The sequence below is a fragment of the Zonotrichia albicollis genome, chromosome 9, assembly GCF_047830755.1.
Source record: "Zonotrichia albicollis isolate bZonAlb1 chromosome 9, bZonAlb1.hap1, whole genome shotgun sequence".
NCBI lineage: Eukaryota > Metazoa > Chordata > Aves > Passeriformes > Passerellidae > Zonotrichia > Zonotrichia albicollis.
Genome location: NC_133827.1, coordinates 20,962,197 through 20,989,974, shown reverse-complemented (window position 1 = coordinate 20,989,974; position 27,778 = coordinate 20,962,197). Strand labels below are relative to the sequence as shown.

At 46.3% G+C, this 27,778-nt stretch overlaps 1 protein-coding gene across 2 annotated transcripts; it reads right to left on the bottom strand.

Annotated features, from left to right (window-relative positions):
* Positions 1–1,052: 1,052 nt before the first annotated feature.
* On the bottom strand, positions 1,053–26,434 carry BOK (BCL2 family apoptosis regulator BOK). 2 transcript variants are annotated; one of them, XM_074546889.1, is made up of 5 exons: positions 26,113–26,434; positions 24,886–25,236; positions 17,912–18,040; positions 7,704–7,867; positions 1,053–2,149 (listed from the first exon to the last, which is right to left on the bottom strand). In XM_074546889.1, exons 2-5 carry the CDS (start codon positions 25,106–25,108, stop codon positions 2,129–2,131), a joined length of 537 nt encoding a protein of 178 aa, XP_074402990.1. In that variant the 5' UTR covers positions 25,109–25,236; positions 26,113–26,434; the 3' UTR covers positions 1,053–2,128. The 2 variants fall into 2 exon arrangements, with proteins under 2 accessions (XP_074402990.1, XP_074402989.1); XM_074546888.1 differs by having other exon boundaries at positions 1,053–2,153; positions 26,113–26,425.
* Between the last annotated feature and the right edge of the window lie 1,344 nt (positions 26,435–27,778).

The window sequence follows — 27,778 nt, the reverse complement described above, 5'->3', positions numbered from 1 at the left end:
GCATTTAACTCTTCGTGTTCCTTAATAGATCCTCTGATATCACTTGTTTACTGAAATAAAAAACCCCATAGCCTCAAGCATTAATTTCAAAACAGCACCTGAATTGAGACAGGTCTTGCCAGTCCCAGTAATTCCCATTTACCCCATGAGACTCGAGGCAAGCTGGACTTGATGAGCTGAGAACCCATCCAAGTCAAATTCTGCACACAGCCAGGGTATTTCCAGAAATCCAAAATCTCTTTTTCCACAAGCTCCTTTAGGACAGCAAATCTGCATCCCCTGCTATGGACTGTAGTGCTTTTAGTGCCTCTGCTGCAGGCTGGAAGGGTTCCTCTCCAAAAGGTGACTAGTGCAGTCCCCATGTGTTCTGTACCTGCTCTAAATTTCCACAGCCAGATCAACCAAGAGTCTTAAGGAAGAAAATCCCAACTCTAAGTGATGCCAGAAAAACCCCTTATGCCAATATGTCAGGAAATTAAAAAAATTAAATGTTCCTCTGGCAATTTGGTTTTATCTGGGGAATTGCTGCAAGCTTTACACACATAAAAATGCCCCAACAATATGGCACCATCAGCTGCACCTACATTGGCAACTCCACCAGTGCAACCCACCCCAAAGGTATTGCTTTATTCTCAAAACTCCTGGAGGAAGGGTAAAGGCCCTCTAAATGTTTGGGAGGGAAATCAGGGGAAAAAACAGCAAATCCTCTATAGTGCCACATGTTCTTAATCCACTTTTTTTTTTTTTTTTTTTTTTCCTGTGCCTGGTGCCACAATTTTGGGAGCAAGGAGTCTCCAGAAAACTTTGGCAGAGAAGAGACTGCTGCCATCAGGAGGGCCCTGCACCTCTTGGTGGGAACAGCATGTTTCTGACATGGCAACAACATGGGTTAAATTCCAGGCAAGCCATAGCTTTAACATGTTAACATGCTCTACCAGGGGAAAAGCTGAGGTATTTTTAGCATGGCCAGAGTGTTTGTCTCTGCACTGTTCTGGCCTTTTTTGGAATTGGTAACTCTGCCCTGGAAACAAATACAATAGCCTTTGCAGCAGTGAAATACCACTTATTTTCTTTTATTGTTTGCCACAAAGAAGACTACTGAGTTGTACTTGAAAGAGATTAAAGGAGAAACATACATCAGCTACTTTCAGCACAGCTCACCACTTTCACAATGCCAGCCAGACCACTTGCTGCTTCCCTATTTCTGCCCACATCCCCCAGCCTTTCCCACTTCCATGCTTAGCTCTGACAGAATGTCAGTGGAGAATGCATTTTTCTTCATGATGAATCATTTTTCTTCATGGTTTCATCCTGAGCTGTTGCTTGAAGGCATTGCCACTTGCTCTCCTGTTTGACTGGGGTGAGTGCAGTTAGAGGGGTCAGCAAGACACACATTGCTCTGTCATCCTGCCCCTCACACCAACCTCCAAAACATGGCAGGGACAAGCATCTGCTGACAGATTGCTTGGTTTTATCTCATTAAAAACCCACCATGCAGTGCTGGGCAGAGCCCACCAAGTGAATCAGGGATAAAGGAGGAGATGGAGTTGAAGCACAAACGAAACAACACCAACACAAGGCAAGTCTGAGGGCTGAAAGGGAAATCATGTGGAGTGAAGGAGGGACTCTCTCCCTCTCCTATTTCCTTATCCCGTTTGAAACAACATTCCCTTGCTCCTGCCCTCTGCCTGGGGCTGGCAGAAGCATGCAGCACAGCCACGAGGAGCTGACACCTGACAGCCCCAGCCACACCTGGGCCACACATGCAGGACACCCAGGGAAACGAGAGTCTTGGAAGGATTAATGGTGAGAGAGGCTCCTGTGGCTGCAAATAGGAGACTGTGGTTGATCATCTGCTCCCACTTCATGGGAGAGGAGAACAAGGCTTTTTAAATTGTCCCAGTTCTTCTCTTCCTCCTCTTCAGAGATTGCCATTACCAGTCTGGAATTACTTCTCCAGTTACTTCTCGCTGCTTCTGGAGTGGGAGAGAAGATGGGGCAAGGGGGCTGTGTTTGGAATCTCAGACTCATCTCTCAGGCAGCAGGACGAAGAAGATGGCCTTGAGGAAGTGCCCAAAACTGCAAAGAGCAGCCACGAGCCAGTGGGAGCGAAGGCTGGGGTCAGTGTTCACCACACACTTTGTGATGTCTGCCTGAAGAGGAGAAAACAGAGATTGTCAGAGACATCCTGAGACAACCCCTGGCATCTGCACCCTAAGGAGAAGCTCAGTGTCACAGCATAAAAGACTAAAGCTTGAATCAGTTGTGTAGTTTGGTCTAGTACATGCTATACAGTAGTTAATAAACACTTGCTATGTGATATATGGGCCCAAAAAATATTTTTGCAAAACACTGTGGAGGTATGAGAATACTCCCAGCATAACTCTCATAGGTTATTGTTCAACTGCATCAACACCTCCTATGAGAGCTGGATTAAATCTGTGACTATCCCCAGGCAAATAAATTGAGCTTCTGCACCAAAATCTCTTGTGCTGACTCCTGAGAACTTGCATTGACTTTCCTCAGCCTTTACAGCTTCTTTGTTTGACATTTAGTGCCAGGTCAGCCCCTTCTGCAGGCTGTGCCAGCCCCACAGCCCATGGCACCACCCCTGCTGCAGCACCAGGTGCTGGCACTGACACTTCCACACACTCAAAGTTATTAAATCAGGCTCAAGAGCCCTGCAAAACACACTTTCCTAATTCCCCACCACTGTCCCCCTCTTCAGCCACCCCTGGGGACAGAAATGCTACAGGAAGATTATCCAGCACTTCCCATTTTGGATAGCTAAACACAACTTTCCCTGTTCAAATGGTCTAGGAAGCCTCAGCAGTATCAGCATTCCCATCCTTTTCTGTAAAGCCAGATGCTTCCCAGAGGTTGTCCTGGTTAATATCAGCTCAAGTTGCTTGTACATTTTCTCTTGCCTTAATGCTTTATTTGGAAGGCATTCAAGCAAGCCACCCCCCAATTTAAACCTAAAGCAATGCAAGCTTTGTAGCTTTGTTTGTGGAAATGCACATGCCAGCAGGGATGTCTCCCAGATTTAAAGATCACTTGGACAGCCAGCATTAATGAGAAGTTGGCCTGCAATTATTAAAAAAATTAAAAAAAAAAAAGGAAAAGAACCCCATCAGATTGATACAAATAGGCTTTCAGCTGGCATGGGAGGGAGAAAATAGAAAATATCGAGAAGGTGAAGTGAACAGGACAGAGGTAGAGAAAAAATGCATTTTCTGGTGCAGGAATCAAAACCAAAAGTTTTGCCAATGATATAACTGAGTTCTGGTAAAACTCCAGCCCAGCACAACAAGATGTGGACTGAGGCTGTGTGATAGGGGGTGCACTGCTAGCACATCAGCCCCATGTGGTTTGCAGAAACAGCTTTTGGGAACAATAATCACATTACAGGGATGGCAAACGCTCACAGCCCCAAAAGTCTTTTCTTTACAAGCTTAGCTCAGCAGGCTTCCAAATTTGCCTTCTAACATAAATCTCTCATTGACCAAGCACAGATGAGTGAGACTCTCAACCCTGAGGTGTTCCTCACCAAAACAGGACATGAGAGATGATGAATGCTCCAATAATCCTCTATTCTTTCTGCTTGTGCTCAATACATGCATGAGCCTTGCCTGACCAACCTTGGTCATCATCAGAAAGGAAGAAGGGGCTGAAGGGACAAATCCCAGAGTCTGGTTAGTGGGTAGAGCCACACTAACCAACCCTATCATCATCTATAGACCAAAGCTGTGCTGCCACACATTCCAGCAGCTCCTTGTTCCTTCCAGGTCAGGAAGGCTGGCCCAGTGCAGCTCACCCCACTGCTGCTCTCCTGGGAGCACCAGCAGGAGTGAGCTGATGAATGAGTGACAAGCAGAGACTGCAGAAGGGAGGAACACAGAGCATGCAGTGATGGGAAGGAACAGGACGGCAGGAGAGAGCTGAGTCAGCACCAAGGTGAGGAAATGCTGCTGGAAAACACAAACAGAGCAAGCAGAGCCCAGGCAGTTAGCAGAGGATGCTGCAGTGAGGTACCAGTGCTCACAGGCATTGATCTGTATTGTGGAGGAAAGCAAGGTGGGTCTCCCTGAATGCTTCCAGAACACTCACCCTGTTTGCATTTGAAAATAGTCTGAACTGAACCTGTCAGATTCCAGCAGCCTGCATGGGGTCAGGTTTAAAACACTTGTGTCAAACTCTCCCTTTAGCCATGCAGGACCTGTCTGAACACACATTTTAGGGCACCTGATCCTTGAGAAACACAAGCTCTAATGGGCTTTAGTGCCTCCTGTGAGCCAGGACAACCAACCCAACCCACTGGGCTGATTACAGCTATGAGAGGTTAACAGCCAGGTGAGGAAATGCAGTCCTCAAAGCCCTGCTCTGTTCTCCCAAAGGCAATGACCTCAGTGCTCTAACCAAGAGGAGCTGCACTCAGAAGCACTTACACATTTCTATGGGGCTTGCCCAGATAAGTAAAATTGCTCAGCTGTTTAACAATTGCCTCAGCTGTTGTTATCCAAATCAAGCCTACCTGATAAGGCAGTGCAATTGAAAACTTCAAAGCCACTTAGGGCTTTTTGCCTGGCCAGGCACTGATAAACTGTTGCAATGGCAGTTTGATATGCTATGTTAATTGTTCAAACAAATTCAAGTCACCTACACTGCTTTGCAGCAAATGCTGCTAAAAAAAATTTAAATCTTTCCCTTCCACTGTAAAGCCACTACTGAGGCTGCAAACTCTTCCCAGGACGAAATCATGCCTTAAAGGTTCTTTCCTGCTCTTCCTGTGAGGTTTGCATTGGTTCTGCTCTCTTCTCTCACACATGGGAACCTGCTGCTGAATGGAGAACTCCAAATGCCTTCCCCAAATCTCCTTGGTGTCTTTCCTGGACCAGCTCAGGGATGGGGGTTATTCTTAGCAGCCTCAGCCTAGGCTGATGAGTAAGAGATGGGGAATAAGGATGGCAAGCCAGGACAAACCCACACAATGGGTGAGAGGGCTCCACCAAAGAGCTGCTTGGTCTGGCCTGTGAGTGGACGAGGCTGGCAAATTCCTTGCTGCAGTGCCTACATCAAGAGAAGAACATTTGGATAGGCACAGCATGAAATGGGATTAGCAGCATTTCCCTATATTTCTAAAGGGAAAGTATTTTCTTTTCAGAGCCCAGAGCTGCTGATCAGAGTGTTGGAAATGGCTGTATCAGAACAGCCCAGCAGCCTCCACAGGCCTGTGCTTGATGAGGGACAGTAAAGTTGGTTTCCTTTCCTTGGGGCCAGATCCCAGGAAAATCAGCATGGATTCAGCAACCCCAACAGGAATGTGCTGTCCCTCTAAAGGGGGATGGCTGGAAAAAGAGCCAGTGGTGGATTTATCTCCTGAGCTGCACAGAACCAGAGCTTGTAGCCACAGCTCTCTTCACAGAGAGCAGACAGGCACCACTTCCCAAGGGTATTTCCTGGGAATGGCAGCAAGGAACCTCAGAGAAACAGAAAACAATTCCTATCTCCATTCTCTGCTCCTGTTGTTCTTGCACATGTAAAATGTGTTAAGAAGACTGCTTACCTGAAGGGATTTAGTAATTAGATTCTAGTAATAGTTCTTTATATTAATTAACCAATTAGGTCAAAACTATGTCCTGTTTTGAGACAGTCACAAGTTTTTCTTTAGTATTCTTTAATATCTTTTTAGTATCTCTTAAGTATTTTAATATCTCTTTAGTATAGTATCTCTTTAATATACTATAGTATTAATGTAATATAGTATAGTTTTAATAAAACAATTTTTAGTATCTCTTTAGTATAGCATCTCTTTAATATACTATAGTATTAATGTAATATAGTATAGTTTTAATAAAAAAATTATTCACCCTTCTGAATCAACAGAATCAGATACCAATCGTTCCCTGGGTCCTAAGACCCTACATACAATAAGTGCTGCTCTGGAGATGGGTTTTGCAGCTTGTTTGCTATGCAACAAATTTTCCAAAAATATCCTTTTGGAACGATCCAAACATTCTGTTTTGAGCTCTAATGAAGCAATACATGAATTAAAACAAGATGCTAGCTTATCAGAGCATGCAAGTTTTACCAAAACAAAATAAAAATAGCTGGAAACTAGAAAGAGATGTGTTCCTACACAACATTTCTGTTTTAATGAAACTAGATCTTAGGGGGAAAAAAAGTTTCAGAGAATACATTTCAAGCAGGTATGCAGTTAAAGAAAGCCTGAAACGATACTGAGGCAGGGACTGGCATTCACAGGCAGGAACAGTGTCACTTAATTCCAGGATATCCTCTTCACCTGCCTCAGCACAATTCATTTTTGGAACACAAAATGAAACAGATCAGGCCATTCAAATCAAAGGTTACTTTCAGCCCAACCAAACAGCTCCCTGGGACAGCTGGCCTCGAGGTGACACAGTTTTGGAGAGGGCAGGGATGATTTAAGGTAGGACTGGTACTTAGTAAGTGCAAGGGATCCCAAACCAGAACAATGACACTTTCCCAGTTCTTCTTTACACTCCTGAAGAAATCAGGGAACTGAACCAGCTACTGACTGGTTGGGAAGTCTCAGCACAAAGGAGCAATACTCAGTTTGGAAAAGGACACACCATTCTCTCCAGATCTGATTGGGTGAGGAGCCTGACCATTTCCTGACAGCTTAGGAATACATTTCACCTCTTGGAAAAGAGGGAATTTGCATGCCTTGGAACAAGATATCCTATGAACTGAGTGGTGTCACAGGGCAATATTTTGCCCCAAGCAGCACCTGCCCAGCAGCATACTAGGGGATCCAAGGATCTGTGTCTGTGTCCCTGCCTGGTACATGCAGGCATCACCCAGCTGCCAGCCAGTCTCTCCACTCAGCTGGGGAGGTCACTGGGAAGGTATTTAGCTATGCCACAGCACCAAAATAAAGTTTTTCTATGAACCATCCTCCACAGGTACCAATGCTCACATTAAGTACAGAGAGACCAAAGGAATCCAGTGCTTAGAAGTGAAGTGAGAATTAAGCTGGCAGGCCTCATTTGTTACCAGCTTCTAAGAAACAGCTGGCCAAGAGTAACACAGAATCAAAGAATGGTTTGGGTTGGAAGAGACCTCAAAGATCATCCAGTTCCACCCCCTGACACAGGCAGGGACACTTTCCTCTAAAATCAGCCTGCTCCAAGCCCCATCCAGCTTGGCCTGAACACTTCTAGGGATGGGGCAACCACAGCTTCCCTGGGCAATCTGTGCCTCACAGGAATGACCCTACAGTGTCCCTCTATGAATGGCTGCTAGCTCTGGAGAAGATCAGGAACACAACGGGTGCTGGTGGGTCAGGACTGAAATGAGAATAATTATAAGAAGGAGAAGGATAAGAAGAAGAAGGAGGAGAAGGAGAAGAAGAAAGAGGAAGAAGTGAGGAAGAAGAGAGGAAAAGAGAGGAAGAAGAAAGGAAGAAGAAAGGAAGAAGAAAGGAAGAACTACTGATGGTTTTGAGGATGGGACCATGAGGCAGTAACAGAGTTATGTAAGTCTAGCACAGTTGTAAGGGGTAAGTAGGACAGAGGTGGCCACAGCACCGTGAAAGAGAATTTCCCACAGCCTTTTTCTGCATAAAGCTGCAGAGAGCACGCTCTCACTTTCACTAACTGGGATATTTTCTGGTCTGGACACAGAGAAACAAGCCCAATGAGACATGCAGCACTTCTTACCCAGCCTCCTCTCCTCTTCAGCCACGTCACCAGGGTCTTGCGCACGAACTCGCCCAGGCAGTCCACGATGGTGTGAACCATGGCTGGCTGTGCGTGCCGCACGCAGTCCACGGCCAGCCCCGCTGCCACGGCGTACAGCGACACCACCTTGCCCCACGTGATGCCTGCGAGAAGGGAAAAGGACCCTCACATTTGTAAAAATCAAAATGAGCGATGTGGGACTCCAGGCGGCTCTTCAAAGTGCAGTTTATTGTGTACAAAATGCAGTTTATTGTATACAAAATGCAGTTTATTGTATCCAAGACATTACAGCAGTCCAGGGTTGTGGGTGACAGAGCCTGTGCCTACAGCTGTCAGCTCCAGCTTCAGGCAGCCCTGGAGTCCTGCACCCCTAAACCAGGCTCTTAATGATGGTGCCACACGTTGGGCGCCACTGTAACAGCCTTAATGAGCGATGTTGCACTCCAGGTGACTCTTCAAAATGCAGTTTGTCGTATACAAAATGCAGTTTACTATATCCAAGATGTTACAGCAGCCCAGGGTCATGGGTGACAGAGCCTGTGCCTACAGCTGTCAGCTCCAGCTGCAGGCAGGCCTGGAGACCCTTAGTTTAGGTTACAAATGCATTATATACTTTTCTTTGCTGAGCATCTTAATACAGCAGAACCACTCTATACCTTAACTATTAGTCAGTCAGCTATCTAATCTCCCAGAAGACAGCTTTCCTGCCAGGCTGCCCTGCCTGCAGCAAGTGCTCCACAGAAGCTGTCCCAGCAGCTGGGACCTTCCTGTTGGTGTCAGTGATGAGTGTGGGACCTCAGCTCGAGGTACCAGCCAACCTCCTGGGGCTGCCCTCGGCATAAATCCTTCATGCTCAAACCCTGCAGTCATAAATCCCTCATGCACAAACCCTGCAGTCAGCTGCCCCTCATCAGGCTTTCCTCAGGACCAGTGACCTGGAAACACAACCCTTTCGCTCCCATGCACACAATTTACTTTATTATCTGTGATAGACATATTCATCAAGCACACTGGGAAGTATTTTGCAGTGTTGGGTCTCTATGGAATCTGTGCAAAGTCTCTCCCAAACATAGGCAGAAGCCTGGCGAAGTTTTAATGTTTAAAAACCACACAGAACTGTTCTCAAAGGATTGCAGCAAGGTGAGAGGATGGAAGATGTGTGCAGTGATTAGATCTATGGATCATGACGGGTTAAACACACCATTAGAAAAGTGGATGTGCTCAGCAAGCAAAAGTACAATTTAAATGGGGTAAAGAGTCTCCCTCTTTCCTTTACTGCACTTTCAGATCCCGAGGTAGCCTGAACCAGCTCTGGGATGGAGCTCCAGCCTCCTCACAGCAGCTCTCATTGCAGCAGAATGCCCTATAATTCTTTAGAAAACCTGCAGATTTCACAGCATTTCCACAATTCTTGCACTTGGTGCTTCAAAAGGGACATTCACACTAACAATTTTAGGAATTGCTTGCTTTTCTTTTCCTTAAAAAAAACAAAAACAAACTAAACTTTAGAGGAACTCTTCAAATGTCAGCCATGGGAATACGTTGTAAGACTGAAGAAAATCCATTCAGCATTACATTAGTCATGACAAATGGGATTTTTGTAAGATAAAAATCTACAGATGAACTTTTTGTGAGGCTCTCAAAACCTCTGTGACACTCTGTCCTTCCCCAGAACTATCCCTGAGATCAGGGGAAGTTTTTAATGTAGCTGAAGCGACTGTTTTTCTTTTGGCTTTATTTACTGAGCAGACCCTGCGGTGTCCCTGACACCAGCGCTGTCACTCAGGAAGTTCACTCCCTGCTTGGCATTCACGCTATTTATCTGCCTTTCTCACATTGTGTGTCACCATGACAGCCAGCAGAATGAGCCAGGAAGAGGCTATGAAACCACACAAGAGTAGACAGAGGGGTTCTCCCTGCAAGGAAGAGGCTGTCCAAGTGCAGGTCAGTGCATTCTACCCAATGAAAGAGGCTTTCAGGAGTTACACTCCTTGCTGATGATATATTCAGGACCAGAGCCTCAGCTGGCTGATATTCAGCTTTAGTATAAGTCACTTTTACAGTTCTCCATCCCTGCAGAAATGTGGTTCCCTGCATCTTGAGTTACATAACAAAAGTTACCCAAAATTCCAGGGAAGAGTTCACTGGCTTACTCCCAAGCTTTTGCTGACAGCACTCCTCAAATATCTGAAGCAAGTCCATTAGCTCTGAGATATTTACGTGGCAGTAACAAAGACTGACAGGACTGAAGTCACTCTGGTGCAGAAAAACAGCTCCAGTCCTAGTTAATGCTGTTTTGAGCCCAAAATAGAAGAAAAGTGTATCCATAACCTGTGAAAGACAGAGACCCAGCACACAGAAAAGCAGTTTGCTCTAAGGCACATCAGTCCAGAGAGGATGGAGAGGAACCATTCAGCTCCAGTTTCCCTGCTAAGATTGTTCCTGCTGCAGGATTTGCACAAGGGGAGTGCTCATGGCACATGGAGAGACCCCTCTCCCTTCCACAGCAGAGAGGGATCAGGTTCTTGGTTAATAATGGTGATGGATGTGGAGGGCTCAGGGGTCACATCCTCTTTCCAGAGCACACCCAAAGGGGTCAAACCAATCCTTCAGCCTGCCTTTCCTGTTAGAGTCAGTCCATGGGGGCAGGAGAGGAGGAAATCCCTGCCTGATTTCCATTTGTATGAATCCCCTTGCCACTGCTGGAGGCAGCAGGCTGGGCCTCTCACAACAGCAGGGCACAGCTTATGCTCTTCTTCTCATCTTGTAGGAAGCAAGGGATGAGCAGGCACCTCCAACACCAGGACCATGCTTGGGGCTGGGCCCCTTTCCAGGAGGGCTCCAGCACCCACTCAGCCCAGGCAGGAAAGGGCAGCAGCCCCAGTAGCCTTCCCCTGCACTTTCCCAGGACACCAGCTCCATGAATTTTTCCCTCTCAAGAAAATATGGGTTTAAAGGTTTTCTGTGTTCAATGGGCTAAGTCTGTGCAATGGTAAGTGATGTTATGTTGCATTTACTCCCCTTGGCAGTGGCAGAGGAGCACAGTTACTGGGAGGGCAGTGCCTCTGTCCCCTGTGATGTCCAGGCCAGGCTCACAGTGACACCAGTGTGATACATCTCAGCAAAAGCTGGAATTGCATCTCCCCAGTGCACATGAGAAGTGAAAACACGTTGGCTTGCTCCAAATCCCTCAGAAGGGCTGGCTGTCATCCACACTGGGTGAAACAGGCACTCATCACCAAGCAAGACAATCCATTCACAGCTTCCCACTGCGTGGATTAACATGCACAGGAGCTAACAACAACAGGGAATGGAAAGCTGGTCCAAAAAGGAGCCAGAGAGAGAGAAAGCTCTGCTCACAGACATGGAACAAAAGGATATGGAAAAAGTGAAGGGCTGCTTAGAAGGCATTATTAAAAAATAAGAAATGCAAGTTGCACTCCCTAGGCCAGCCATGGAGCTGAAGGTATGTAAACACTGCTGAGCCCAGGGGAAAATGAATTGGCAGGAGAGGAATGCTCTTGAAAGTGTTCCTGCTCATATGAGCTTGTCTGCCTCAGGGGAGAGATGAAGAAGCCATGAGACACCAGGGCACCACACAACAACCTGAGGTTATTCAAATAAACTCAGCATCAAAGTCCTGCTCACAAATCAGACCTTAAAGAAACACCAGCCACTGCTACACTCCAGCAGCTGGGAGAACACAGCCAGACACAACAAGCTTTGGTGGAGAGAAAAGCTGACAGGGGTGTGCACAAGGAAGAAAGCTCAAGCCATAAGGCCTAAGTGATGAGGGAGAAGCAGGATGCTGAAGAAGCTGAAGAGCACCAAAAAAAACGCAGCTCTCTCCATGAATTTGTCAATATCCAGTGAGAGCGGAATTCCAATTTCTAACAGCATTTCAGAGAAATGGTCTGGGTTGGAAGGGAATTCAAACCTCATTCCAAATCTCATTCCAATCCCCTGTCATGGGCAGTGTTACACCCCAGTCACTTAATTCCAGGGTTAAAACCAAGGTTCTTTTGCTCTGCATAGATTCAAAGGAGAAAATCCCAACCAGATATGATCAAGAGGTAAAAAAAAACCTCATGAAAGTTTGCTGGCAAACTACAGAAAATTAAGGAACACTGGTAAAAGAGTAAACGCAACATAACATCACTTACCACTGCACAGACTTAGCCCACAGAACATAGAAAACCTTTAAACCCATCCAATGTCACGCCCCATGAGAAGAGAGAAGAAGAAAGGGAAAAAAACAGAAAGACAGGAAAGATACAGAAAAACAGACTTATAGCTACTAACTCCAGTTCCAGTGATGTAAAACTCCAAAATGAAGTAGGGTCTGTCACTGTGATATTTTTTGAAAAATCCCTTTGCCAGGATTTCTTCTCCTGGGAAGCTAAGAAGCCTTAGAGAGAAATGAAAACAATAATTTTCTGATTGCTTCTCCTATGTTTGGCTGCTTTGGAATGTGGTCTGGACATTGCTTACCAACATGTTTGATTGGTTTCATGTGAATTGTTTTTTCTTAATGACCAATCACAGCCAGCTGTGTCAGACTCTGAGGAGTCAGTCACAAGCTTTCATTATCATTCTTGTTAAGCCTTCTGTCTGTATACGTTTATTTTTACAGTATAGTTTTAGTATAGCAATATTATATTATTATATTATATTATATTATATTATATTATATTATATTATATTATATTATATTATATTATATTACATTACATTACATTATATTATATTATATTATTATATTAGCCTTCTGGGAACAAGGAGAGAGATTCTCATCTCTCACCTCATCCTGGGGACCTCACAAACACCACAGGGTCAAAGGACAATGTTCTTGCCTCGTGGTCAGGCTTCTTAAAGCTTTGGTCCATCCTGGCCTTCTCCCAGGTGAGATTTGCACTCTCTTGGCCACACTGGGTGCTGCCTTCAGTGTGCCATGGCTGACAAACACTGCAGGGCTGGGGGTGCAGGGCCAGGGCACCATCCCACCACAGCAAGGGCTGACCCACCCCTACCACACATTCCAAGCATCCTAAGATGTCTCAAAACAGATTCCTTTTTCCACTCTCTGACAGGCAGGGACACCTTCCGCTATCCCAGGTTGCTCCAAGCCCCATCCAGCTTGGCTTTGAACATTTGCAGGGATGAAGCAGCCACAGCTTCTCTGGGCACCCTGTGCCAGGGCCTCACCTTCCTGGGGAAAAATTTCTGCCTTATATCTAATCTAAACCTACTGCCTGTTAGTTTGAAGCCATTACCCCCTCGTCACTGCAGGCCCTTGGGAAAATTCTCTCTCCAGCTTCCTTGTTGGCTCATTCAGGGGCTTGGAGGCCACACTGAGGTCACCCCAAAGCTTCTCTCCTCCAGGCTGAACAATCCCAGCTCTCCCAGCAGAGCTGCCCCATCCCTCTGCTCACCCTGGTGCCTCCTCTGGGCTCTCTCCAGCAGCTCCAGCTCCTTCCTGTGCTGGGCCCCGGGGCTGGAGACAGATCTGAGCAGGGCACAGGGGCAGAATCTCCCCTGCCCTGCTGCCCAGCACACAGGTGGGCTCTGGGTCTGTTGAAGATTGCAGTGCAAGATGTTTGCCATTACCATCTGCATGGCAGATTACCTTTGTCAAGTGGGCAGTTTGCCTTATCTCTCTCTCTGAGTGACCACAATCACACCTCCCTGGGGAGGGGACATTGCTGATAACAGCTATTGAATGTCACTGCATGGCTGATAAGAACTGCAGCATCCCATTGGGAGATGTGAGCCCAGAGGGAGGAGCCAAGCATTCCTACCCAGATATAATCCAGAGGTTTTGAGACACCAGCACAGCTTCTGCACTGGATTCCCCAGAGGAACAGCAGCTGCCTCTCCTTCCACTGGATCTTCAGAGGAAGAATCCATCCTTCTCTACAGGATCCCTGCTCCAGCAGAACCACCCCTGACACTGCAGGAGGGCTGAGCCACAATTCCAATGGGACTGCCACCAACAGCCTGACCCACAGGGTGTCAGGGTGGGTTCTGACTCTGTCAGTGTTGTTCTAGTGTACTGCATTCTTTATTTCATCCTTTATTTCTTTTCCCTATTAAAGAACTGTTATTTCCTGTTCCGATTTTTTTTTTTTTTGCCTGAGAGCCCCTTAATTTAAAATTTACAGCAATTCAGAGGGGTGGGGAGGGTTTACATTCTCCATTTCAGGGGAGGCTCCTGCCTTCCTTAGCAGACTTTTGTCTTTCCAAACCAAGACAGGGTCCCAGTACACAAGGCTGGGGCATGTCCAGCTCTCTCCCACCAGCATCCCCAAGTCCTTCTGCCAGGGCTGTTCTTGATTTGCTCATCCCCAGCCTGGACTCGTCCTGGTGGTTGTCTCAGTGCAGATAAACCATTAGCACTTGGCCCTGTAGAACCTCATGAGATTCCCATGGATCACTTCTCCAGCTTGTCCAGGTCCCTCTGGATGTCACCCCATCCTTCAAGGGTGTCAACAGCACCAGTCAGCTTGGTGTCACCTACATCCTTGCTCCTGCAGGGAAAGTGCTTTCTCCTCAGAAAGCATTTACCCTACATTCCTGTTACACAGGGCTCACTTCAGCCCAGGCACTCTTGAAGAAAAGCCAAACCCAGTGAAAACCAGGATGAAAGCTTTTAGAAAGCCGTCATGCCTAGCAGCTCTCACCAACAGGGCAGAACTGCTTCCTTTGGGAAAGGAAAACGCCTCTCCCTTTTCTACTTCTGTTTTCCCACCAGTGACCTCTTCTTTCTGGCATTTGTTTTAAAATGTAAGGAAAAAAATGTCAGCTTATCCAGGCCCCAAACCAAAGCTTGTAGAAGGCAGGGGAATGTCTCCTGCTACCTGCAGAGCAGCTTTGGACCACACATGAGAACAGGTGGTAACATCACAGAGTGATGGTGCTGCAGATCCTTCACCATCAAAAGCAGATCAGGGCTCTGCAGTGCTTTGTCTCCACACAGGGTGAGCTCACCTCACGCTGAATAACAAATGAGATGCTTGGAAACAGGGGAACAAAACACAGCTTGAGCCTAAAGGCTCAAAGGCTCCCAGATGACAAGCCATGGGACAAGAGGAGATGGCCCCAAATGGCACCAGGTGATGTTCAGATTGGGTATTAATGAAAATTTCTTCTCTGAGAGAAGAGGCAATGATCAGGCTGCACCAGGGGATGTTTAGATTGGGTATTAATGAAAATTTCTTCTCTGAGAGAAGAGGCATTGACCAGGCTCCTCCAGGGGATGCTTAAATTGGGTATCAGTGAAAATTTCCTCACAGAGAGGAGAGACATTGAACCAGGCTGCTCAGGGCAGGTCTGGGCTCAGTCAGGACTTGCAGACAGTGTGGACAGGAAATGAGCACAGACAGAGCCACAATGTGAAGACTCAAAACCAGACCAGAATGTGGAAGATAGACACGTAAAATATTAAGGAGAAAACCTCTCCAGAAAAAAAAAAAAAAAAGGTCAAAATCCCTTGCTTCCTTGCTGCAAAGGCATTTTAAGTGACTAGTGGGGCTCCCCAAGCTGTCTAAGCACTGAAGTGTCAGACTGTAGCTGTTTTCTTAATAAACTTGGTAATTGGCATGAAAACTCACCCTAAACTTGAGTGTCTGGTTTCCTTTGCTCAATAAGAGCCTCTTTCCTCTCAAGTATGAAAAAAAAATAATAAAAGGAATGAATGTCTGGCTGCTACAGCCAACTCCAATTTGCTGGATTTATTGTTAAATGCTGAGTTTTAAGACTGCAGTGCGATCCAGGAACATTAAAAAACAGCAAGCTCCTACCCCTCAGCCACTCAGCAATCTTCTACCTAGGAGAAATTACAATAATAAATTGATAAAAGCAATTAAATGCACAGCTCCCAGCAGAGATGGGAAAGAATTAAGAATATACATGGAGAGCTCTGGGAAGGTTTGAATCAGCCCACTAAAAGCCATTTCTGCAGCAGGGTGGCTCCAGAGGAGGGGCAGCAGAGTCCAAAGTCTCCAGCATTGTCAGCCCCAGAGGGCTGAGTCCAGATTCTATTCTTAATACCCTGAAAGGTTTAGAACTATGAGATATGATTCCTACTTTAATTTGAAACTACCCACACGTTTGGCTCCTGAGCTGAGAAGCGAAGAACACCAAAAAACATAAAAAAGGCAGCTTTCCATGAATTTGTCAATACCCACCGAGAGCAGAATTCCCAGGAGGCAGCAGGGTTTATCCCCAGCACCACAGCACACACAGTCTGCTCCCCCTGCAGCATTAGCCTTAGCTCCCTGTGTCACTCCAGCTCTGGAGTGCCCCAGCCCAAATGCTGCAGTCACTGAACATCACCTGCAATCCAAATTGCACCCGAGTCTGCCAACCTGAGTGTTGTTTTTCATTAAAGCTCAGCGCTGAGTGACAAGACAGGGCACCTGCACTCTGTACCATCCACAGTGACACATTCCTGCCATGCTTTCCCTCTCTCTGAGCTCCCAGGCCCTCCCAAGCTGCGGCCCAGGCGTGCTCTGAAAGGCTGAGGGCTGCACAACCAGGCCCACAGCCCAATCCCTCCATTTCCAGTGACACAGCATCAGTTTCCCTAACCCAGGGAGTAAAATCTGCCCTGATCAAGCTGCCAGGAGCCCTGCTTGGGCAGTGCCTCTCTGAGATCTGTTTTGCCATCTGGGGAGGATCTGTGTTCTCCACCACAGGGCTTCAGACCTTCTGCATGCCAGGGCTTCTCCAGAGTGTCAGTAGTTCCAGACAAAGCAGTTATTAACAAAGTTCTTTGTGAGGATTAAAAGGTTTTGAGTGAGGTAGCCTATTTGAAAGTACAACTGAAACCTGGATTTCCATCCTGTAGCAACTATTGCCAAAGTGACGGGAGTCCCTGCATCCTGTGACACCTCCATGCTATTGTCACTGGTTTCAGTGGTTTCATACTGCCAGCAAGTTGCTTTCTTTGGGCTTTTTATTTTCTTTTGTTGGTTTTGTTTCCAATCTTTAACATCTACCAGCCCTTCCACAGACAACACAACAAGACACTGCAGAAAACCTATAACCATGTCAGAACCTGCCTGACATAAATCCCTCTGAAAGGCTTCTCTTCCCTCAACTCCCACAGGCTGCTTTTCCAGTTGTGAGCAGGGATTGTTTCCAGGAAAAGCTGAATGCAGCACAGGGCTTATTTTTGCTTTTGACCATCATCTCTGGAACCAGTCTAACAGCAGCAGCAGCAGAACATTCACATCTAAGCAGAGAGAAAGCTCAAAGCACCTGCTCATCTGGAACAGCCTTAAGGAGCAGGGCTTCCCCAGCATGAGAAAGGAAAAGGTTGCATTGCATCTCTGGGTGTTGCTGTGGGAAGGGAAGCCAGGAGGAGAGGAGCTCTCTGTGATGAGCTGATTCTGGCTCCCAGCATCAGCAGCCTGAGCTGGAACAAGGGAGACTCCCAAGCAATGAATCTCCTGCAGCTGCCAAAGGTGAGCAAAGAAGCTTGGAATGAGTGACCTCCCTCTGCAATGAGGCAACAACCACCTCCTAACGAGCGAGGAAGGGCAGGAGGTGCCTTCTAGAATGAGACAGAACCCACTGGGAGGATATGACAGCCCAAGACATTTCCCTGCCAGCTCTCATTAAATCATTAAAGCAGGGCACAGTGCCAAACTGCCCACAGCCCTTTCAGAAAGCAAGCCCCACCTTGCAGGCTGTGCCTTCTCCAAGAGGTGTTGAATAATACCCTCTCCTTGACTCAGAGATGGGGCAATTGAGAGGTGCTTTAAAAACTTTAATTCCATTTTCAGTCTCATGAGAAGGGTGAGACAATACAGATGTTATAATTCACGTCATCGTAATCAGAAGCCAACTATCTCCTAATTATGGTATATCATAAGTGTTTTTGGCTTATCAGATTTTTACCACATCATGCCTTACAACCAATCATCTAAAACTACACCTTGTGGGTCCCACTAGAATGAATCTCTCTTATTTGTAAGGCTATTTTTTGAAATTTTTTAGCTCTATTTCTCTCTCAACAATATCTCCCCTATTCCACACCATTTCTAAACCAACATTTAGAAGGCAATTCCTTGTCTCAAATTCAGACACAAACACATACTATGTGAGAACTCTCCACAAACCCATTTCCCACAGGAGCTGGCTCCATCCCTGCTGCCCTGTGTGTGTGTGTGTGGGGACCATACCTGCAGTGAAGATCTGCGTGGCCACGGCCAGGAAGGCGTCGGACACCACGGACTCGGAGTGCAGCGAGATGTTCAGCTGCCGCGCCACGTTCCGGTACACGTTGGGACGGATGTACTCCAGCTCATCCCCTGCCAAAACACAGCAGGGTCAGCTGGGCACAGCACCAAGCCCTGCTCCCACCCTGGAGGAGTCCAGGGATGCCATCAGGTCAATGTGCTCCAGCTCATCCCCTGCCAACAAACAGCACCAAGCCCTGCTCCCACCCTGGAGGAGTCACAGCTGGTCTCACTCCAGGGATGCCACCAGGCAAAGAGTCTGAAGCCCTGTGGAAACCCAGGGCACCATAGGGAATATTTCTCTGTCTGCTCTGGGGTGCCCTGAACCCCAGGGGAGCACTGGCTTTGACCCTCATTCATGGAGAAAGTTTCCCAGACTTCAAAAGTTTCCTAGACTTCCTAGATTGGAATCTACAAAAGTGTGGAATAGATTATAGAGTAGTGTATGTGTATCACTTGGTGAGAAATTTAGGGTTTGGGGTTTTTAGTGCGTTGTGGATGGAAGCAAGATGGAGGGCACAGGGTGTCATCCTGGGTTTCTTCTTCATGCTTCTTCTTCCTCCTTCTCCATGGGTTTGGGTGGCATTTTATGATTGGGCAGAAAATCTGCATTGCGGGCTCTGTGGGATCAGTTATTGGGTTAAAAGGGAAAATAATCCAGGTGTCAGTTCTTAATTGGATAGTTTAGTCTTAAAAGACCTTGGAACAAGAGATTGTTGGCCATTTTGTGCCTTCTAATGAAAAGCTGCAGAACTCACAGTAGTGAGACTGTTTTACTGATAAGAGATAATAAACACCTGGGTCCCAACATGAATTACTGTCTGGAGTGCCTTCAATCCCAACCCAGAAAAACTCACAACTGAAACCCCCACAAAGCCCAGCTCCACCTGAGTTTAGGCAGGCACACGAGTGCTTAAGGTTGGTGAGATGCAATTCCATCCCATCTGTGTGGAAATCACAAATCCTCTGAACAGAGACACAACTCTCTCCCAGGGTTTTCCTGGGAAGCTGTGAGAAGGCTCAGAGAAAAGAATGAGGAACAATTCTTATCTCCATTTGCTACACCTGTTATTGTGCACATGTGGAATGTGTTAAGAAGATTTGTTTACCAAAGGGTGATTTCTTAATTGGACTCTGGTCCAATATTTTGGATTCATTGACCAACTGGATCCATGGGTGTCGTGACTGTCTGGCAAGGGCGATGGGTTTTTCTGAATAGTATAGTGTAGTATCGTGAAAAATGTGTGAATCTATTTTATTTTATTAAATTACTATTTTATTTTATTGTGAATGTATTTTATGATTGGCTTTTTGCAAATATTAAAACTACTATTATGTGTGTTATGTTAGAAAGCTATGCTGTATTAATTTTCTTAAGTAGTGTGTTAAATATAGTTTTAGGCTATAACATAATGTTAAAACAGAAACTGTGCTATGTAAGATTTTTTTAAAGAAGGGAATGAGGTACTCCCACTGAGATAGCAGCCACAGGACACCTAAATCCTTCAGAGAAAAGAGAATTTATTGCTCCATTATCAGAAGAAATGACCTTCTTATTGCCTCTCTTAGCCCTGAAGGCACCATCAGGATTCAGAGGAAGAAGTTGACACTGACCAGATAGAATCCTGTGTTTGAATGGAATTTATGCTTCATGTATGAGCTGTATGAATATGCAACAGGTTATTGTTTTTAAGGGTTAATCCTCTGTTCACGCGTGTCCTTTTTCGGGCTTATGTTGCCCAGAAAGAGGTACCTGGACCCTCTGTAACTCTTTGTCTCTATTGTCTCATGTGGTCTTAAATCCAAATTGTCCAAATTATTATTACTCTAATTATATTACTATTTTTATAACCATTTTAATACTATTAAACTTTTAAAAATTTTTAAACAAGTGATTGGCGTTTTTCACAGTATCATATAATAAAGTACAATAAAGCAATTGTTCAGCATTCTGCACTCATGGAGTCAATGCTAATTATTCCCCAGCAGGGAATGCTGCTACGACACATCTGCACCCTGGGACTCCTAAAGGGAGCAGGGGCAGGCAGGGGCCCTGTACCAGTGGTGTGGCTGCAGTAATCCCTGATATAAATTCTGTTCCCAGCCTGGCTGCCTGCCTTTCCTCCAACACAGGAGACAGGCCCCAGATAAGCAAAGCCATGACGTTTTATTTCAGAAGTGAGAAGGAGGCATGAATGTGGTGTTGTGAGGTCCCCAGGATGAGGTGAGAGATGAGAATTTGACTCCATGTTCTCAGAAGGCTGATACATTATATATAATATAATGTATTTTATATATATAATATATATTATATGTATATAATATATAATATATAATATATATTATATATAATTATATATAATATATTATATAAATGTATTATATAAATATATTATATTTTCTGAAACCATACTAAAGAAAGAGAAAGGAGACATCAGAAGGCCAAACAAGAACGATAATGAAAGCTCGTGACTGATTCCTCAGAGTCCGACACTGCTGATGGTGATTGGTCATTAATTAAAAAACAATTCACATGTTTGGATAACCAATCTCCAGAGCACATTCCAGAGCAGCAAAGCATGGAGATGAGGTTTCTCCTTTTCCCAGGAGAAGAAATCCTAGGGAAAGGATTTTTCAGAAAATATCATGGTGACACATGCACATCCATTGAGAGCTACGCCCTTCCTCAGCACCCCATCAGGCTTGTACAAAAAAGCCTCCAGTGCAAGAGAGTGACTCAAGAATGCTGAAGGCTGATGAAAGCCAAGGATCCACCCAGAGCCGCACAACATTAATTAAACAAAGAGACTGCCAGCTATTTTATGCTCATACAGGGACTTGAGAGTCAGTCTGGAGCTCTTTCTCTCCTTCAAATGGTTAAAGAGATGTTCATCTGCATGGCTGACTGCTCAGCAGCAAGGTACCTGACACACACAGAGATGTGTTTTCACCTTTCTGCCCAGCTGGGAAATGGCAGAAGGTGTTTAGGCCAGCTTGAAGACCAAAAAAAACCACCAAGGACAAGCAGAGAACCCTCTCCTAAAGGACTGAGCTATGGGGCTTGGGAAACAACAGTAAAGCTTTTCCTTTTACAGCAAAACAAATTAGTTTTTGAGTAGTAGAATTAATAAAGCCCAGTTTCCAAGGGATTTCTCTCTCTGTAGGGGTTCATGGATATTTAATGAAGGTTGTACAGCTGCTGTAGGAGCATGACACAACACAAACACCCCGTGGGACCAAGCCCCTTTGTGCACAGAGAGCCCTTTTTGGCTTGGATTTAGGACACACTGTGCTTCTCTCCTGCACAAGGGTGCTCTGGGAAGAGGAAGAGGTACCCCAACAACTTTATATCCCCACTGTAAGACCCAAGTGACTTGGCCCAGCCAGGGGGCAACTGATCTTCTTCAAAATTTCATTTATGTGAGAGATAAAAAGGAAGATCTCACTGCATTCAGGACCTTTTCACAGTGCCATTAGCTACTGATCCTTAATTCATTTATCTGGCATTCAGCACAAAGGCAAACCCAGCTCTGCAGAATTTCACAGCTGAGCTCTCCCAGCCCTTTCTGAGTAAGGGATTGTCCCTTGTTTGACAGAAAGAGGAAACCTGCCAACACATGGTCAGCCCTGATAAGAGGAAACCTTACTTGGTCTACCAACAGCTGTTTTCTCCTCCCAGGCTTCCTGGAAAATGTCAGGAAATGGGGATAGCCCTGCTTAGCTGGGCCCAGGAGCCTGGGATCAGCACTTGGCAGCTGCCACTGCTCCATTTTCCAACAAGCAGCTCCTGGAGGCCCCAGCTGAGATCAGGGTTTGGTTGGAGGCACACATGCCCTGTTCTGCAGCAAGGCACAGGGCAGGCAGCAGCATCCAGGGAAGGAAAGCACAGGAAAGCATTCCCAAGCTTACAGAGCCTCTCTCCCCAGCAGCACCAGGACCTCCACACTGGTGCTGGTCTCCAGTGCAAAAGGATTTTTCAGAAAATATGGTGACACACGTACATCCATTCTGATTTGCAACATTCAGAGCAATCTGGGGGCCTCTCCTCCTTTCTCCAGTGACCATGGAGGAATTTGCAGGGCAGCAGTGGCAGTTTTCATGTGCAGAAGCTCATTGCAGTGGTCAAAGGGCACCTCCCAAGGCCTTGGCCAGAGGAAATACAAGTTCAGATAAACCAGCTGAAGCTCAAGTCCAGCAGCAGCAGTGCCCTAGAAGATGCCAGATGTATTGTGGCAATTGAGTCAGTCACTCTGGAGAAAACACTGCAAAAACACCCAGCTGAGAGAGGCTGCTCTAAGTGCTGTGGGAACAGCTGGTACCCAGCTGGAGACCTGTGCTCACACAATCAGTTTGCTGCTGGGCTTTCTCACACTGCTTTGTGATTTTCAGCTCTTGGAGGTCCTCAGAAAAAGGCAACTTTGCAGAAACCCTGTGCTGAGCAGTGCTCCAAGAAACTGAGGAAACTCAGAGCTGTTTAGGGAAGATCACCAAAACCAAAAGCAGAAAAGAAAAACCTCTTTATTGCAGTGGTCAAAGGGCACCTCCCTAGCCTTGGCCAGAGGAAATACAAGGTCAGATAAACCAGGCCTATGGCAGACACAGCACCTTGGTCTGGGCTGCCTCATTTGCCTCATACCATTAGGTTTTACCATGCCTGACTCATTAATTGCACTAATTAGCTGCTAAGCCTCACTGAGCTGATGGAGTCTCCCTCCCTGTGACTTCCAACAGCATTGCCTGTGCCCAGCACCTCTGCTGGCCCACCAGAGCCTCTGTGTGCAGGTGGGCTAGGAAACACCCCAATTTCCATCTCCACAGGCTTCTCTGCACTGTCATGAAGGAAAAAAACTGCTCCTGCTTGTTGCACTGCTCAGGAAAGGGCTGAGGATCAGCATTGCTGGCAGGTGGCTGGACACCAGCTGGCCTGGTGCTGGTCAGAGCAGAAAAGGGGAAAACAAAGGGAAGGGCCCTGTGACAAGTGGAGTTTCCAAAGGAAGAGGATGAAAACTGTTCTTCATCCTAATGAGGAGCACTGCTCACCTTTCTGGTTTCATGGTGCTCTCCAAACAGATTGGCTCAGAGAAGGCACCAGGTTCCTGGGACTATCAGCCAAATCTTCCCATCTGGACAACCCAGGAGACGCCTTCAGATCCACAGAGCCACCTGCCTGCCCTTCAACATGTTCCTGGCCACCCACAGAATTTTGGGTTGAAAGCACAGAAATCTCAACCCCCAAGGCAGGCAGAGAAGAAAGGAAGTACTAATAGACAGTGGGATTGGCAGAAGAACAAGAAAATTCCCCCCAAAACCAAGCAACCACTGGAAACAAAAGCAGAAGTAAAATCAGCATAGAAGAGAAAAAGTGAAAAAGAATGAATTAAGAAAAAAGTCAACTAAAACAAACCCAGCTGTGCCTTAAAAGGAAACTTAGGATAATAAGGGGAGAAGGTGGGAACACCAGCCCTGGTCCTGTCTTTGTTAGGCCCAGCTAATGCTGACTTCACCAGACCTGTTTGAACTCTGATGTAATTAAATCAGATGCAAATGCTGGTGGTAGTTTCCAGCCAGATGTGAGCTAATATACCAGCCTGCAGGCAAAGAGGGATGTTGGGAGCAGCTTCCAAGAATAAAGGTGTTGGGTTCCCAAATGACAAACAGCTAGACTTGAGCACACAGGGTGCTACACAACCCAAAACAAAAGGCCAGGCAACTGCTAACATGTAAAGAGTGCTCCTGGTACAAGCTCTAAAGATTATCTTCATGTCACCAGGCATAACCTTCAAACTGCTCTCCCTGAAGCCCCCATTGTTGCTGTGCTGTGAAGGTGGCACAAAAGGCAATGTGTGCCACACATCAGCCAAATCCTTCTTGCTCCAGCAAAAAGCAAGAAAACTCAGGTTTTCTTGCAAAGTAGACAAAGGAAAATTAACACACTGTCATTAAAAAGCAGCTTTTATAAAATCTCCAACACATTTTCTGAGCATCTACCCCCAAATTAAAGCTGGGTGAGCTACTGCTGAAGCCCAAGTCCAGCAGTAGCAGTGCCCTAGAGGATGCCAGATGTATTGTGGCAATCAAGTCACTCCCTCTGGAGAAAACACTGCAAAAACACCCAGCTGAGAGAGGCTGCTCTAAGTGCTGTGGGAACTGGTACCCAGCTGGAGACCTGTGCTCACACAATCAGTTTGCTGCTGGGCTTTCTTGCACTGCTTTGTGATTTTCAGCTCTTGGAGGTCCTCAGAAAAAGGCAACTTTGCAGAAACCCTGTGCTGAGCAGTGCTCCAAGAGACTGAGGAAACTCAGAGCTGTTTAGGGAAGATCACCAAAACCAAAAGCAGAGAGGAAAAACCTCTTTATTGCAGTGGTCAAAGGGCACCTCCCTAGCCTTGGCCAGAGGAAATACAAGGTCAGATAACCAGGCCTATGGCAGACACAGCACCTTGGTCTGGGCTGCCTCATTTGCCTCATACCATTAGGTTTTACCATGCCTGACTCATTAATTGCACTAATTAGCTGCTAAGCCTCACTGAGCTGATGGAGTCTCCCTCCCTGTGACTTCCAACAGCATTGCCTGTGCCCAGCACTTCTGCTGGCCCACCAGAGCCTCTGTGTGCAGGTGGGCTAGGAAATACCCCAGTTTCCATCTCCACAGGCTTCTCTGCACTGTCATGAAGGAGAAATCTGCTCCTGCTTGTTGCACTGCTCAGGAAAGGGCTGAGGATCAGCATTGCTGGTAGGTGGCTGGACACCAGCTGGCCTGGTGCTGGTCAGAGCATTGCCCAGCACTTCTGCTGGCCCAAAAGCCGGTCACAGCATTGCCTGTGCCCAGCACTTCTGCTGGCCCAAAAGCCTCCTGCAGAACGTCAGTCTGGTGCAAATCCCTCCATCCCAGCTGGGCTCCCCCTGCCAGCACTCACCAAGCCGCAGCAGTATGGTGGAGACCTCGGCCAGCTTCCCCCCGGGCACCGGCGTATTGTGCTCGGGTTTGCTCCAGCTCACACCTGCCTGGATCAGCCTGGAGTTGATGTAGTCTCTGCACAGAGCCTTGGCTTGGGACACAAGCTCCTTGTCAGTGGGAGACCTGTCAAAAACCTCCATCACCTCTGCAGCAAAGACCGAGGAGCGACGCAGCACCTCCATGCTGGTCTGCTGAACCCCAGCTCTGCACGCAAGGCTGAGCCACAGCAGAATCTGTCCACCAGGAGATGTCCTCAAGGTCTGTCAGAGATCCCAGCAGCTCTTCTCCACAGCCCACTTTTTCGTTTTAGCTGGTAAATAAAAGCATCTGTGAGTCCTGTAGCATTGCAAAGATGTAAATCAGGAGCTCAAGAACACAGTCATGCCCAAGTCAATAGCATCACATTCGCAAAACATTTCTCTGGGTCCATCTTACAGACAGGGGGAAAAGTCTTGCATTTCTCATCCACTGACTATCCCTGGCAGGATGATCCACAGTTTGGAACTCTCAGGTTGTTTCCTCTTTTCCCATTCAGATTTGGCAGTTCTAGAATTACCCATCAGACAGACTAGACAGTCAGAGCATGGAAACACTTCATACAATGTGCTGACAATCTCAGCTTGTTTCAATTAAACTGGAAAAAAAAAAAAAAAAAGAAAGAAAAGAAAAGAACCCCAAATACCAGTTCCAGTAACCTCAACCAGATGTCAACAGACATTCCAGCTCAGTAGGTCATGGATCTTTCTGAAGAAATGGCACTGTTGCAAGAACAAGGCTATGGGAGCATTGGAAATGCCTTGATGGAGACACTTATTCTGAGACACATTCTCCGTTTAGATTTTGGTTGTGCCACAATTTTCCCCCAAAACAACGTGCATACTACTACTTGAAAACATGTAGGAATGGCAGAGAAAGCAAAGCAGAAATGTAGATTTTTGAAAAGGTTTAAGCTGTGAATGCCTTAAGGGAACCATCAAAATTTCTTCAGAGGCACCTGAATTCATCTGCTGATCTGAGTTTTTAACCCAGTGCTGCTTCTGAAGTCAGAGTCAGACCAGTCTTTATTCAGAGGTTAATAAATGCATTTTTTAGTCTGCATTTCAGTTTCACACACCTACTTACAATGACCATTTTCAAACAAAACACAGCCAGTTATCCCAATTTCCCCAAGAAAAAACATATTTACCTCTCATGCTGCACTTTTTTCCCCCTCAGTGATTTCTTTTTGGGTTTGCTTTGGTGTTTCTTTAGAAGATCTGCATCACTGGACACCTGGTTTGGGATTCCCAGGTGACTGTCACCCTCCTCTGCTGTGCTTTCCACGGGGCTCTGTCAGCAGCACATCCCGGCTGGGCTCCACCGGGATCCTTGGGCTTCTTCTCCTGCTTTTAAGGGAGCCAGGCGCCGAGGAAAGCTTCTGGCTTTAGCCTTGTAAGGAAGATGAAATAAGCGGGAGGTGGGGTTGCTGTACCAGAGGGAGAGCTCTCTCCTCCCCTCTCGTCTCTCTTAAGGAGGCTCTCTGCTGTTCTGCGCTGGGCTCCAGGCTCGGGGCGAGGCTGCCCGCATCATTTCTGATCACACAGAAGGGGATGGATGCACTGCTGAAACAGGGATAATTCCTGCTGGGTTCCCAGAACAGCTCCTGCAGAGCTGATGCTGGCCAGTCATTTCATACCGCAGCCAAGTGGGGGAATTGTGCTCTGTCATATTCAGCCGTGGGTTAATCCTACACTTCAATCCCTGCCATCATTTTGGGCTGGGTCCCTGCACTGCCATCATTTTGGGTTGTGTCCCTGCATTACCATCATTTTGGGCTGTGTCCCTGCCCATGCTAGGGATTTCAACCCCCAATACATGATCTGTAAGGTCCCTTCCAACCCAAACCGCTCTGTAATTCTACAATGATTTTATGATTAACATGGAGATGTTGGGAAGGATGAAAGTTTGACAAGTCTCACAGATGTGGATGCTCAGCAGAAAGATTTTTTGAACGTAGAATATGAAGAAGGAATAGAAATGAAAGCATTTTGATATAGCAGAAAAGAATTGCTGAGCCAATCTTACTGGATAACCAAGGAGGCAAAGGGTGTGTTAGTTAGAAGGGTTTTTATGGCTTAGAGCAAAGGATAAACCCACCTCAAGAAGATGTTTTTACCAAGCAGAAGGAGAGCACAGGCAAACAAGTCAGCAAATGTGGCAAGTAGAAAAAAAGGTCTCAGAATTTTCCACTGCAAGAAAACTGGAAAAACAACTTCTAGCTTAAACTGTAATGTACTAACTTTTAGGGATTGGAGAACAGTAACATGAATATGGTAATTATAGTAGTTATGATAGGCTGTAGATAATAGTTAAGGTATATATTGGTTCTGCTGTATTGAGATGCTCAGCAAAGAAAAGTATATAACGCATTGTAACCAAAAAAAAGTATATAAAGTATTGTAACCTAAACCAAAGGGTCTCCAGGGCTGCCTGCAGCTGGAGCTGACAGCTGTGGGCACAGCTCTGTCACCCACAACCCTGGGCTGCTGTAACACTTGGATACAATAAACTGCATTTTGTATACAATAAACTGCATTTTGTATACAATATACTGCATTTTGGAGAGCTGCCTGGAATCCCACACCCCTCATTTCAGCTCTTACATAGAGAGCCACAGCTCAGGGTTAAGGCAAGCAGTGCTTGCAACTCTCCCTGAACTATGAGCAGTCTGGTTAAAAAAAAGTGAAGTGGCTTTGTTGATAGGAAATAGTCTATCCAGAATGAAGTGTATTGCAGGAACTTGCCCACTTTATCTCAATGTGTTATGAAAATCATGTCAGCGAGTTCCAATATATTTATAAATTAATTTCAAC

What these genes read in the sequence shown, in the direction of transcription:
- BOK (XM_074546888.1), bottom strand. Translation starts at nt 25,108, where the DNA reads ATGGAGGTGCTGCGTCGCTCCTCGGTCTTTGCTGCAGAGGTGATGGAG. An exon ending in CACCATACTGCTGCGGCTTG is followed by an intron (nt 18,041 to 24,885) that starts GTGAGTGCTGGC and finishes GTGTTTTGGCAG; the next exon opens with GGGATGAGCTGGAGTACATC. An exon ending in CACGCAGATCTTCACTGCAG is followed by an intron (nt 7,868 to 17,911) that starts GTATGGTCCCCA and finishes CCCTTCTCGCAG; the next exon opens with GCATCACGTGGGGCAAGGTG.